The sequence below is a fragment of the Oncorhynchus nerka genome, unplaced genomic scaffold, assembly GCF_034236695.1.
Source record: "Oncorhynchus nerka isolate Pitt River unplaced genomic scaffold, Oner_Uvic_2.0 unplaced_scaffold_2969, whole genome shotgun sequence".
Taxonomy (NCBI): Eukaryota; Metazoa; Chordata; class Actinopteri; order Salmoniformes; family Salmonidae; genus Oncorhynchus; species Oncorhynchus nerka.
Window position 1 is genome coordinate 8,566 of NW_027038330.1, and position 13,935 is coordinate 22,500.

The following is a 13,935-nucleotide window of genomic DNA, read 5'->3' on the forward strand; positions in this document are numbered from 1 at the left end:
GCAGATGTGGCTGTAGTCTAGCAGCATGTCAGCCAGCTACAACTCCACACACAGCTCTGTATAGATGAGGCATTGTTTTCTATCGCAATGATGTGTCCCTCTGAACGTCATCATGACTACAGAGGAAGAGAGGATGAGAGGGAAATAGAGAGAAGGAGAAGGAGAGGTAGAGAGAGGGAGTGGTGGAGAGGAGAGGTATTGTAGAGAAGGAGAGAGAGGACGAGGTAGAGAGAAAGGTAGAGAGGAGATGAGAGGTATTGTAGAGAAGGAGAGAGACGACGAGGTAGAGAGAGAGGTAGAGAGGAGAGGTATTGTAGATATGGAGAGAGAGGAGGTGGAGAGGAGAGGAGAGGAGAGGTATTGTAGAGAAGGAGAGAGAGTAGGAGGTAGAGAGAGAGAGAGGTAGAGGTGGAGAGGAAGGTATTGTAGAGAAGGAGAGAAGGAGGAGGAGGTAGAGAGGTAGAGAGGAGAGGAGAGGTATTGTAGAGAAGGAGAGAAAGGAGGAGGTAGAGAGGTAGAGAGGAGAGGTGGAGGAGAGGTATTGTAGAGATGGAGAGAGAGGTGGAGAGGAGAGGTATTGTAGAGAAGGAGAGAGAGGGAGAGGAGAGGTATTGTAGAGAAGGAGAGAGAGGAGGAGAGGAGAGGTACTGTAGAGAAGGAGAGAGAGGTGGAGAGGAGAGGTACTGTAGAGAAGAGAGAGAGGTGGGAGGAGAGGTATTGTAGAGAAGGAGAGAGAGGTGGAGAGGAGTGGTACTGTAGAGAAGGAGAGAGAGGAGGAGAGGAGAGGTACTGTAGAGAAGGAGAGAGAGGAGGAGAGGAGAGGTACTGTAGAGAAGGAGAGAGAGGAGGAGAGGAGAGGTACTGTAGAGAAGGAGAGAGAGGAGGAGAGGAGAGACACTGTAGAGAAGGAGAGAGAGGTGGAGAGGAGAGGTACTGTAGAGAAGGAGAGAGAGGGGGAGAGGAGAGGTACTGTAGAGAAGGAGAGAGAGGAGGAGAGGAGAGGTACTGTAGAGAAGGAGAGAGAGGAGGAGAGGAGAGGTACTGTAGAGAAGGAGAGAGAGGAGGAGAGGAGAGGTACTGTAGAGAAGGAGAGAGAGGAGAGGTACTGTAGAGAAGGAGAGAGAGGAGGAGGTAGAGAGGTAGAGGTGGAGAGGAGAGGTACTGTAGAGAAGGAGAGAGAGGTGGAGAGGAGTGGTACTGTAGAGAAGGAGAGAGAGGAGGAGAGGAGAGGTACTGTAGAGAAGGAGAGAGAGGAGGAGAGGAGAGGTACTGTAGAGAAGGAGAGAGAGGAGGAGAGGAGAGGTACTGTAGAGAAGGAGAGAGAGGTGGAGAGGAGAGGTACTGTAGAGAAGGAGAGAGAGGAGGAGAGGAGTGGTACTGTAGAGAAGGAGAGAGAGGAGGAGAGGAGAGGTACTGTAGAGAAGGAGAGAGAGGAGGAGAGGAGAGGTACTGTAGAGAAGGAGAGAGAGGTGGAGAGGAGAGGTACTGTAGAGATTGGAGAGAGAGGTACTGTAGAGAAGGAGAGAGAGGAGGAGAGGAGAGGTACTGTAGAGAAGAGAGAGAGGTGGAGAGGAGAGGTACTGTAGAGAAGGAGAGAGATTGGAGAGGAGAGGTACTGTAGAAGGAGAAGGAGAGAGAGAGGTCCATGTCTGTGAGAAGGAGAGAGAGAGAGGTACTGTAGAGAAGGAGAGAAAGCAGTGCCATGTCTGGGATGATTGTGTCGATGTGATTGAGTCTCATCAGCAGTAATGAGATATCAAATGGTTCCTGTAGAGAAGGAGGGAGAGGCTGAATGAGGCAATAAACACAGAGGTATAAATAGAGAGGAGCATCTATAGAGACTAGGAGGAGGATTCAGAAAGACTAGAGACAGGATTCAGAAAGACTAGAAGGACAGGATGGAGAGGAGAGGTACAGACAGGATTCAGACAGACTACAGAGTGGTACTGTAGAGAAGACTACAGAGGAGAGGAGAGGACAGTAGAGAAGATTCAGAGAGAGAGGAGGATTCAGACAGACTACTGTAGAGAAGGATTCAGACAGAGGACAGGAGAGGTCCACTGCTTCCAGAGAAGGATGGAGAGGACAAGACCATGGTACTGTAGAGAACGGAGCTGTGGAGGGAGAGGCACCTGTAGAGAAGGAGGGATCAGGACCCAAACAAGGGCACTGCGTTCATCCACCTCTGGCCTGGTACTCCCTAGAGAGGAGAGAGTTCCCGCTCAGCCCAGGAGAAAACTGTTAGCTGCTCTGGAGAAGGTGGAACAAACTCCCTAGAGATTGGAGAGAGAGGTGGAGTCAATCACCACCTTGTAGAGACAGGAGAAACCCCATGTCTTTAAGGAATACCTAGGATAGGACAAAGTAATCCTTCTCATAAAAGACCTAGATGCACTATTGTAAAGTGGCTGTTCCACTGGATGTCATAATGAGATATCAAATGGTTCCTGTCGGCCAGGTTATTAGCAGGCTGAATGAGGCAATAAACACAGAGGTATAAATAGACCAGGGAGCGTCTTATATAGACTACAGACAGGATTCAGAAAGACTACAGACAGGATTCAGACAGACTTCAGACAGGATTCAGACAGACTACAGACAGACTACAGACAGACTACAGACAGACTACAGACAGACTACAGACAGACTACAGACAGGATTCAGACAGACTACAGACAGGATTCAGACAGACTACAGACAGACTACAGACAGACTACAGACAGGATTCAGACAGACTACAGACAGACTACAGACAGGATTCAGACAGACTACAGACAGGATTCAGACAGACTACAGACAGGATTCAGACAGACTACAGACAGGATTCAGACAGAATACAGACAGGATTTAGACAGACTACAGACAGGATTCAGACCGGATTCAGACAGACTACAGACAGGATTCAGACAGACTACAGACAGGATTCAGACAGACAGGATTCAGACAGACAGGATTCAGACAGAATACAGACAGGATTCAGACAGACTACAGACAGACTACAGACAGACAGGATTCAGACAGACTACAGACAGGATTCAGACCGGATTCAGACAGACTACAGACAGGATTCAGACAGACAGGATTCAGACAGACTACAGACAGGATTCAGACAGACTACAGACAGGATTCAGACAGACTACAGACAGGATTCAGACAGAATACAGACAGGATTCAGACAGAATACAGACAGGATTCAGACAGACTACAGACAGACTACAGACAGGATTCAGACAGACTACAGACAGGATTCAGACAGACTACAGACAGACTACAGACAGGATTCAGACAGACTACAGACAGGATTCAGACAGGATTCAGACAGAATACAGACAGGATTCAGACAGGATTCAGACAGAATACAGACAGACTACAGACAGGATTCAGACAGACTACAGACAGACTACAGACAGAATTCAGACAGACTACAGACAGGATTCAGACAGAATACAGACAGGATTCAGACAGGATTCAGACAGGATTCAGACAGAATACAGACAGACTACAGACAGGATTCAGACAGACTACAGACATGATTCAGACAGAATACAGACAGAATACAGACAGGATTCAGACAGACTACAGACAGGATTCAGACAGACTACAGACAGGATTCAGACAGACAGGATTCAGACAGACTACAGACACACATTGCTGCTGCAGGCAGGGACATAAACCCCTCATACCAGTGCATTAAAACCTATGTATGTTCTCATATAGAGATTTTTTTTTTTTTTTACCTTTATTTAACCAGGCAAGTCAGTTAAGAACACATTCTTATTTTCAATGACGGCCTGGGAACAGTGGGTTAACTGCCTGTTCAGGGGCAGAACGACAGATTTGTACCTTGTCAGCTCGGGGGTTTGAACTCGCAACCTTCCGGTTACTAGTCCAACGCTCTAACCACTAGGCTACCCTGCCGCCCCAACTCAGATAGATGTAGAGGTGACAGAGAGAGTAGGAGAACTAGGGAGTAGGATAATGAGAGAGTAGGAGACAGAGAGAGTAGGAAAAAGAGAGAGTAGGAAAAAGAGAGAGTAGGAGAACGAGAGAGTAGGAGAACTAGAGAGTAGGAGAAAGAGAGAGTAGGAGACAGAGAGAGTAGGAGAGTAGGAGAAAGAGAGAGTAGGAGAAAGAGAGAGTAGGAGACAGAGAGAGTAGGAGAAATAGAGAGTAGGAGAACTAGAGAGTAGGAGAACTAGAGAGTAGGAGAACTAGAGAGTAAGAGAAAGAGAGAGTAGCTTACAGGGAAAGTAGGAGTAAGAGAGAGTAGGAGAAAGAGAGAGTAGCAGACAGAGAGAGTAGGAGAAAGAGAGAGTAGGAGAAAGAGAAAGTAGGAGACAGAGAGAGGAGAAAGAGAGAGTAGTAGAAAAAGAGAGTAGGAGAAAGAGAGAGTAGGAGAAATAATGAAAGTAGAGCAGAATTAGGCCGATAACCATTAATGATCAAAATCCAGAAAATAGCTGTTAAATTCTACAACCACCTAAAAGGAAGCGATTCCCAAACCTTCCATAATAAAGCCATCAGCTACAGAGAGATGAACCTGGAGAAGAGTTCCCTAAGCAAGCTGGTCCTGGGGCTCTTTTCACAAACAAAAACAGACCCCAGAGTCCCAGGACAGCAACACAATTAGACCCAACCAAATCATGAGAAAACAAAAAGATAATTACTTGACACATTGGAAAGAATTAACAAAAGAACAGAGCAAATTAGAATGCTATTTGGCCCTAAACAGAGAGTACACAGTGGCAGAATACCTGACCACTGTGACTGACCCAAACTTAAGGAAAGCTTTGACTATGTACAGACTCAGTGAGCATAATCTTGCTATTGAGAAAGGCCGCCGTAGGCAGACATGGCTCCCAAGAGAAGACAGGCTATGTGCTCACTGCCCACAAAGTGGAAACTGAGCTGCACTTCCTAACCTCCTGCCCAATGTATGACCATATTAGAGTGACATATTTCCCTCAGATTACACAGATCCACAAAGAATTCGAAAACAAATCCAATTTTGATAAACTCCCATATCTACTGGGTGAAATTCCACAGTGTGACATCACAGCAGCAAGATGTGTGACCTGTTGCCACAAGAAAAGGGCAACCAGTGAAGAACAAACACCATTGTAAATACAACCCATATTTATGTTTATTTATTTTCCCTTGTGTACTTTACTATTTGCACATCGTTACAACACTGTATATAGACATAATATGACATTTGATATATCTATTATTTTGGAACTTCTGTGAGTGTAATGTTTACTGTTCATTTTTATTGTTTATTTCACTTTTGTATATTATCTACTTTACTTGCTTTGGCAATGTGAACATATGTTCCCATGCCAATAAAGCCCCTTGAATTGAATTGAATTGAATTGAATTGAATTGAGAGAGAGAGAGAGACAGAGAGCGAGAGAGAGAGAGAGAGAGAGAAGGGTAGTAAATAGAAGGTGGATCCATACCAAACAGACTCTGCTGCAGGACATGTCTGACCCAGACCCTCTTATAGATAAAGAACATGGACACTACAAGAGAGCTTATGAAAGATGATAATGCTGTACACCTCTAATGGTTCATATCCTCCAGGATTTTATAGGACGTGCCACTGATGATATCTCACTCTTTGCGTCCCAAAGACGTCCCTATATAGTGCACTACTTTAGACCAGAGCCCTATGACCTATAGGGCACTACTTTAGACCAGAGCCCTATGACCTATAGTGCACTACTTTAGACCAGAGCCCATAGAGCATAGTGCACTGTAAAGGGAATAGGGTCTCATATGGGATGCATGACTGTCTGGTTTATTTGATGAATCATAGATGTTAAACCTGCTGAACCTACAGGAACCTTTAAACACACAATACATTACTGTCTTCTACACTCCTTCACTGCACTCCTCTCTCTTCTCAATGGGGTTTATTGTCTAGTGGTACTGAGTCTCTCTCTTTTTCCCTCTACTCTCCTCTCACTCTCTCCTATGTTCTTTCTCTGTCTCACTCTCTATCTCTCTCTGCCTTTCTCTCCTACCCATCTCTCTCTCTCTCTCTCTCTCTCTCTCTGCCTTTTTCTCCTACCCATATCTCCCTCTCCCTCTCTCTCTCTCTCTAATCTCCCTCTCTCTCTCTCTCTCTCTCTCTCTCTCCTCTTTCTGTCTCTCTCTCTCCCCCTCTCTCTCTCCTCTATCCCCCTCCCCCTCACCCTCATCTTCCCTCTCTTTCTCTCTCTCTGTCTTCCCCTCTCTCATTCTCCCCCTCTCCTCTCCCCCTCTAGATGTGGCGGTGCTGCACCCTGATAAGAAGTCAGTCATCATGTACATAACATCTCTGTTCCAAGTGCTGCCTCAGGGCGTAACCATGGAGGCCATCCAGGAAGTAGAGACTCTGCCTCGGACCGTCGTCAAGCAGGAGGAACACTTCACCATCCAGACCCAACAACGCTACTCCCAACAGGTACACACACACACACACACACACACACACACACACACACACACACACACACACACACACACACACACACACACACACACACACACACCTCACAGAGACCAAATCAATTTATCAATTGAAGTCATTGTTATTCTGGAGCCAGTCATTAACTCACTCTCATGTCATCCTGAAATCACAGTCATTTCCCACTTCATGTACCTTGTCTTTGTTTATGTCCCTACCGTATCAGTCTTCATCTTGATGTGCAACCCTTTGATTTGGACTGCCACCCTCTCATTGACTCCGGTGGCATTGTTACCGTGGTAAAGTCAAGGACGTCACCACGGTAGAATGGCATTTTATTACCATAGTGACACGCCATCGTCACCATGACTAAGATGACTCTATCGCCATGGTTAAGATGGCATCCAGGTCTGTGTCTCAAATAGCACCCTATTCCATTATATAGTGCACTAATTTTGACCAGTGCTTATAGTGCTAGGGTCTAAAGTAGTGCACTATATAGGGAATAGGGTGCAGGCCGTCTGTATCTCTATATGTTACTCTGCCGTTGTCAGAATGGGGAGACGGCATTTCTTTCCCAAGGTCCCCTGGGGCTGCATGCCTTCTCTGTGCTTCTCCTCTCTGCCGTTGTCAGAATGGGGAGATGGCATTTCTTTCCCAAGGTCCCCTGGGGCTGCATGCCTTCTCTGTGCTTCTCTCTCTGCCGTTGTCAGAATGGGGAGATGGCATTTCTTTCCCAAGGTGCCCTGGGGCTGCATGCCTTCTCTGTGCTTCTCCTCTCTGCCGTTGTCAGAATGGGGAGATGGCATTTCTTTCCCAAGGTGCCCTGGGGCTGCATGCCTTCTCTGTGCTTCTCCTCTCTGCCGTTGTCAGAATGGGGAGATGGCATTTCTTTCCCAAGGTCCCCTGGGGCTGCATGCCTTCTCTGTGCTTCTCTCTCTGCCGTTGTCAGAATGGGGAGACGGCATTTCTTTCCCAAGGTCCCCTGGGGCTGCATGCCTTCTCTGTGCTTCTCCTCTCTGCCGTTGTCAGAATGGGGAGACGGCATTTCTTTCCCAAGGTCCCCTGGGGCTGCATGCCTTCTCTGTGCTTCTCTCTCTGCCGCCATGCAAACCGAAGCAGAAGAAATCACTGGGCGTTAGCAGCTGGGACTTTAAATCAGAGTTGTTGACTGTTTTATTGTTCCTGCTCCCTGTGGGTATTTCTCTCTGGTTCAGCTGTTGTGTTGTGACATGATGTTGTCTGTTCTACTGGGTCTCTGGGTCTGTCAGCTGTGGTCTCGGTCTGTCCTCCAGCTAGTTCACTACAGAGTCACGTCCCAAACGCCCCCCCCGGGTGTTGTGATTACGATCTTGTCTCATCGCTGCAATTTCCCAACGTGGCTCGGGAGAGGCGAAGGTCGAATCGCGCGTCATCCTAAACATGACCCACCAAGCCGCGCTTCTCAACAACCACCTACTTAACTTGGAAAATGTGTCAGAGGAAACGCCGTTCAACTGACGACTGGAATCAGCCTGCAGGCGCCTGGCCCGCCACAAGGAGTCGCTAGTTATGCGCTGCCCTATGGGACTCCCGGGCCAATTATGCGACTGCCCTATGGGACTCCCGGGCCAATTATGCGACTGCCCTATGGGACTCCCGGGCCAATTATGCGACTGCCCTATGGGACTCCTGGGCCAATTATGCGCTGCCCTATGGGACTCCCGGGCCAATTATGCGCTGCCCTATGGGACTCCCGGGCCAATTATGCGCTGCCCTATGGGACTCCCGGGCCAATTATGCGACTGCCCTATGGGACTCCTGGGCCAGTTATGCGACTGCCCTATGGGACTCCTGGGCCAGTTATGCGACTACCCTATGGGACTACCGGGCCAATTATGCGCTGCCCTATGGGACTCCAGGCCAATTATGCGCTGCCCTATGGGACTCCTGGGCCAATTATGCGCTGCCCTATGGGACTCCTGGGCCAATTATGCGCTGCCCTATGGGACTCCTGGGCCAATTATGCGCTGCCCTATGGGACTCCCGGGCCAGTTATGCGACTGCCCTATGGGACTCCCGGGCCAATTATGCGCTGCCCTATGGGACTCCTGGGCCAATTATGCGACTGCCCTATGGGACTCCTGGGCCAGTTATGCGACTGCCCTATGGGACTCCCGGGCCAATTATGGCTGCCCTATGGGACTCCTGGGCCAATTATGCGACTGCTCTATGGGACTCCTGGACCAGTTATGCGACTGCCCTATGGGACTCCCGGGCCAATTATGCGACTGCCCTATGGGACTCCTGGGCCAGTTATGCGACTGCCCTATGGGACTCCTGGGCCAATTATGCGACTGCCCTATGGGACTCCCGGGCCAATTATGCGCTGCCCTATGGGACTCCCGGGCCAATTATGCGACTGCCCTATGGGACTCCCGGGCCAATTATGCGACTGCCCTATGGGACTCCCGGGCCAATTATGCGACTGCCCTATGGGACTCCTGGGCCAATTATGCGACTGCCCTATGGGACTCCCGGGCCAATTATGCGACTGCCCTATGGGACTCGAACCCCAGGCTGCAGTGACGCCGTATCACTGTGAACAGTGCACTGCTGACCAGGGCATCTGGAGTGAAGGGTCTTGGGCCTCCCAGGGCATCTGGAGTGAAGGGTCTTGGGCCTCCCAGGGCCTCTGGAGAGAAGGCTCTTGGGCCTCCCAGGGCCTCTGGAGAGAAGGCTCTTGGGCCTCCCAGGGCATCTGGAGTGAAGGGTCTTGGGCCTCCCAGGGCCTCTGGAGTGAAGGGTCTAGGGCCTCCCAGGGCCTCTGGTCTAAAGCAGTGCACTAATAGGGTCCCATTTGGGACGTAAATTCATATGTGTCTGTGATGTCACTGCTGTCATCTCATATCCCTGGTATAGTGTTGTTATCCAACACCCTCCATCCCAGTTCACACAGGTTCAGCTGTTATAGTCAAGGTCTTTCAGTAGTGTAGCTGTAGTGGAAATATACCCAGTGAGCAAAACATTTAAGGATAAATGTTATCTTAACTCCTTTAATTGCTATCTTTCTGAGCCACTATTCTATTGATGTGGGACTATAAATTGTGATAATGACTGATGGATATGTGGCGGAGAGAGAGAGACAAGAGTGAATGAGAGAGAGAGAGAGAGAGAGAGATAGAGAGGGAGAGAGAGAGAGAGAGACAGAGGAGAGAGAGAGACGATAGAGTGAATGAGAGAGAGAGAGAGAGAGAGAGAGAGAGAGAGACGATAGAGTGAATGAGAGAGAGGGAGAGCGAGAGAGAGAGATAGAGAGAGAGAGAGACAGAGGAGAGAGAGAGAGAGAGACAGAGGAGAGAGACGATAGAGTGAATGAGAGATAGAGAGGGAGAGAGAGAGAGAGATAGAGAGGGAGAGAGAGAGAGAGAGAGACAGAGGAGAGAGAGAGAGAGACGATAGAGTGAATGAGAGAGAGAGAGAGAGAGATAGAGAGGGAGAGAGAGAGAGAGACGATAGAGTGAATGAGAGAGAGGGAGAGAGAGAGAGATAGAGAGGGAGAGAGAGAGAGAGAGACAGAGGAGAGAGAGAGAGAGAGACAGAGGAGAGAGAGAGAGAGAGAGACGATAGAGTGAATGAGAGAGAGAGAGGGAGAGAGAGAGATAGAGAGGGAGAGAGAGAGAGAGAGAGAGAGAGATAGAGAGGGAGAGAGAGAGAGAGGGAGAGAGACAGAGAGAGACAGAGGAGAGAGAGAGAGAGAGAGACGATAGAGTGAATGAGAGAGAGAGAGAGACAGAGACGGAGGAGAGAGAGAGAGAGAGAGAGAGAGAGGGGGAAAGAGAAAGAGAGAGAAGGAGAGGGGGAGAGAGAAAGAGAGCGAGAGAAACAGAGAGTGGGAGAGGGAAAGGGGGGAGAGAGAAAGAGACCGAGAGGGAAATGAGTCTAGCTGTCTGGAAGACGTCATTATCCTTCACTTCATTTATCATCATTAACACCAACTGCCAGGACTATCTCTCCCACTCTGATCAAATCAAATCAAATGTATTTATATAGCCCTTCGTACATCAGCTGATATCTCAAAGTGCTGTACAGAAACCCAGCCAAAAACCCCAAACAGCAAGCAATGCAGGTGTAGAAGCACGGTGGCTAGGAAAAACTCCCTAGAAAGGCCAGAACCTAGGAAGAAACCTAGAGTGGAACCAGGCTATGTGGGGTGGCCAGTCCTCTTCTGGCTGTGCCGGGTGGAGATTATAACAGAACATGGCCAAGATGTTCAAATGTTCATAAATGACCAGCAGGGTCAAATAATAATAATCACAGGCAGAACAGTTGAAAGTGGAGCAGCAACACGGCCAGATGGACTGGGGACAGCAAGGAGTCATCATGTCAGGTAGTCCTGAGGCATGGTCCTAGGGCTCAGGTCAGTTGAAACTGGAACAGCAGCATGGCCAGGTGGACTGGGGACAGCAAGGAGTCATCATGTCAGGTAGTCCTGAGGCATGGTCCTAGGGCTCAGGTCCTCCGAGAGAGAGAAAGAGAATTAGAGAGAGCATACTTAAATTCACACAGGACACCGGATAAGACAGGAGAAGTACTCCAGATATAACAAACTGACCCTAGCCCCCCGACACATAAACTACTGCAGCATAAATACTGGAGGCTGAGACAGGAGGGGTCAGGAGACACTGTGGCCCCATCCAAGGACACCCCCGGACAGGGCCAAACACGAAGGATATAACCCCACCCACTGATGCAGACAGACAGGACTATCTCTCCCATTCTGCTGCAGACAGACAGGACTATCTCTCCCATTCTGCTGCAGACAGACAGGGAGACAGACAGACAGCAGACAGGACAACCTCTCCCACTCTGATGCAGACAGACAGGACAACCTCTCCCACTCTGATGCAGACAGACAGGACTATCTCTCCCACTCTGATGCAGACAGACAGGACTATCTCTCCCACTCTGATGCAGACAGACAGGACTATCTCTCCCACGCTGATGCAGACAGACAGGACTATCTCTCCCACTCTGATGCAGACAGACAGGACTATCTCTCCCACTCTGATGCAGACAGACAGGGAGACAGACAGACAGCAGACAGGGAGACGGTTCAGTTCCCAGGCTGAATGGTCTGGATGAGTTTACATAGTTTAATATATTCAGCTGTAGCTGAAGGGGATTGGGCTGGCTTTAGGATGTTCAGTTGGGGAAGACAGGGTCCGTATGTATCAAGCTTCTCAGAGTAGGAATGCTGGCTGATATGGGATCAGTTTTAGGTCATAACGAATACAATCATCTCGACAAGGGGGACCTGATCCTAGATCAGCAGTCCTACTCTGAAACTCTGTGAAAAAGGGCCCAGAGCTGTCATCCAGCCTGGCTCACAGTGTATTGTTGAGATGTGAACGGATTCTGATCCGGACTCTGTTGTTCAGACTGGGGAGTTACAGTAGGGGAGGGTTAGTCCAGTATAATGGATGCTGCTCTCTCTGTCTTTAGGGGTTAGTCCAGTATTATGGATGCTGCTCTCTCTGTCTTTAGGGGTTAGTCCAGTATAATGGATGCTGCTCTCTCTGTCTTTAGGGGTTAATCCAGTATAATGGTCAGGGGTTAATCCAGTTATGGATGCTGCTCTCTCTGTCTTTAGGGGTTAATCCAGTATTATGGATGCTGCTCTCTCTGTCTTTAGGGGTTAATCCAGTATTATGGATGCTGCTCTCTCTGTCTTTAGGGGTTAATCCAGTATTATGGATGCTGCTCTCTCTGTCTTTAGGGGTTAGTCCAGTATTATGGATGCTGCTCTCTCTGTCTTTAGGGGTTAATCCAGTATTATGGATGCTGCTCTCTCTGTCTTTAGGGGTTAGTCCAGTATTATGGATGCTCTCTCTGTCTTTAGGGGTTAATCCAGTATAATGGATGCTGCTCTCTCTGTCTTTAGGGGTTAATCCAGTATTATGGATGCTGCTCTCTCTGTCTTTAGGGGTTAGTCCAGTATTATGGATGCTGCTCTCTCTGTCTTTAGGGGTTAGTCCAGTATTATGGATGCTGCTCTCTCTGTCTTTAGGGGTTAATCCAGTATAATGGATGCTGCTCTCTCTGTCTTTAGGGGTTAATCCAGTATAATGGATGCTGCTCTCTCTGTCTTTAGGGGTTAATCCAGTATTATGGATGCTGCTCTCTCTGTCTTTAGGGGCTAGTCCAGTATAATGGATGCTGCTCTCTCTGTCTTTAGGGGTTAATCCAGTATAATGGATGCTGCTCTCTCTGTGTTTTATGTGTTGCTGATCTACTCTACATGTATTTTCTAAACTGTCTCTGTTGCCATGACACTCTTGACCTTCCTTTCACATCTCTTTCATTTTCTCCTCCACTCTCTCTTCTGCACGCTCTCTCCTCCACTCTCTCTCCTCCACTCTCTCTTCTGCACACTCTCTCCTCCACTCTCTCTCCTCCACTCTCTCCTCCACTCTCTCGCGTCCACTCTCTCTCCTCCACTCTCTCTCCTCCACTCTCTCTCCTCCACTCTCTCTTCTGCACGCTCTCTCCTCCACGCTTTCTCCTCCACGCTCTCTCCTCCACTCTCTCTCCTCCACTCTCTCCTCCACTCGCTCCTCCACTCTCTCTCCTCCACTCTCGCTCCTCCACTCTCTCTCCTCCACTCTCTCTCCTCCACTCTCTCTTCTGCATGCTCTCTCCTCCACTCTCTCTCCTCCACTCTCTCCTCCACTCTCTCTTCTGCACGCTCTTTCCTGCACTCTCTCTCCTCCACTCTCTCTCCTCCACTCTCTCTCCTCCACTCTCTCCTCCACTCTCTCCTCCACTCTCTCCTCCACTCTCTCTCCTCTCTCTTCTGCATGCTCTCTCCTCCACGCTCTCTCCTCCACTCTCTCTCCTCCACTCTCTCTCCTCCACTCTCGCTCCTCCACTCTCTCTCCTCCACTCTCTCCTCCACTCTCTCCTCCACTCTCTCTCCTCCACTCTCTCCTCCAATCTTCCCACTCTCTCTCCTTCAATCTCTCCACTCTCTCTCCTCCACTCTCTCCTCCAATCTCTCCACTCTCTCTCCTCCATTCTCTCCTCTACTCTCTCTCCTCCACTCTCTCTCCTCCACTCTCTCCTCTCTAATCTCTCTCCTCCACTCTCTCCTCTAATCTCTCTCCTCCACTCTCTCCTCTAATCTCTCTCCTCCACTCGCTCTCACCCTTTCACCCATCCAACCACACATGCCTTTGTGTCTGTCCTCTCTCTTTTGCTTTCACTCCTACCCTCGATCCCATCCTCCCTTCTTCTCTCTCTCTCTCCTCCCCTCCCTCTGACTCCTCCTCTCTTGTCCTGTCCTTCTCACTCTCCTCTCCTCCCTCTGACTCCTCCTCTCTTGTCCTGTCCTTCTCCCTCTCCTCTCCTCTCCTCCCTCTGACTCTCCCTCTCTCTTCTTGTCCTTCTTCCCTCTCCCTCTGACTCCTCCTCTCTTTTCCTGTCCTTCACCCTTCCTCTGTATA

The 13,935-nt window shown here is 49.1% G+C and overlaps 1 protein-coding gene across 1 annotated transcript in view; it reads left to right on the forward strand.

Moving 5' to 3' along the window:
• Positions 1–6,269: 6,269 nt before the first annotated feature.
• The window catches only part of LOC135566914 (dystrophin-like), a gene marked incomplete at its 5' end in the record, with an annotated part of 12,690 nt that continues 5,024 nt past the window's right edge, over positions 6,270–13,935 (forward strand). The window contains one exon of the mRNA XM_065014477.1: positions 6,270–6,448. Coding sequence (XP_064870549.1) covers positions 6,270–6,448 — 179 coding nt within the window. The remainder of the gene's footprint in view (positions 6,449–13,935) is intronic.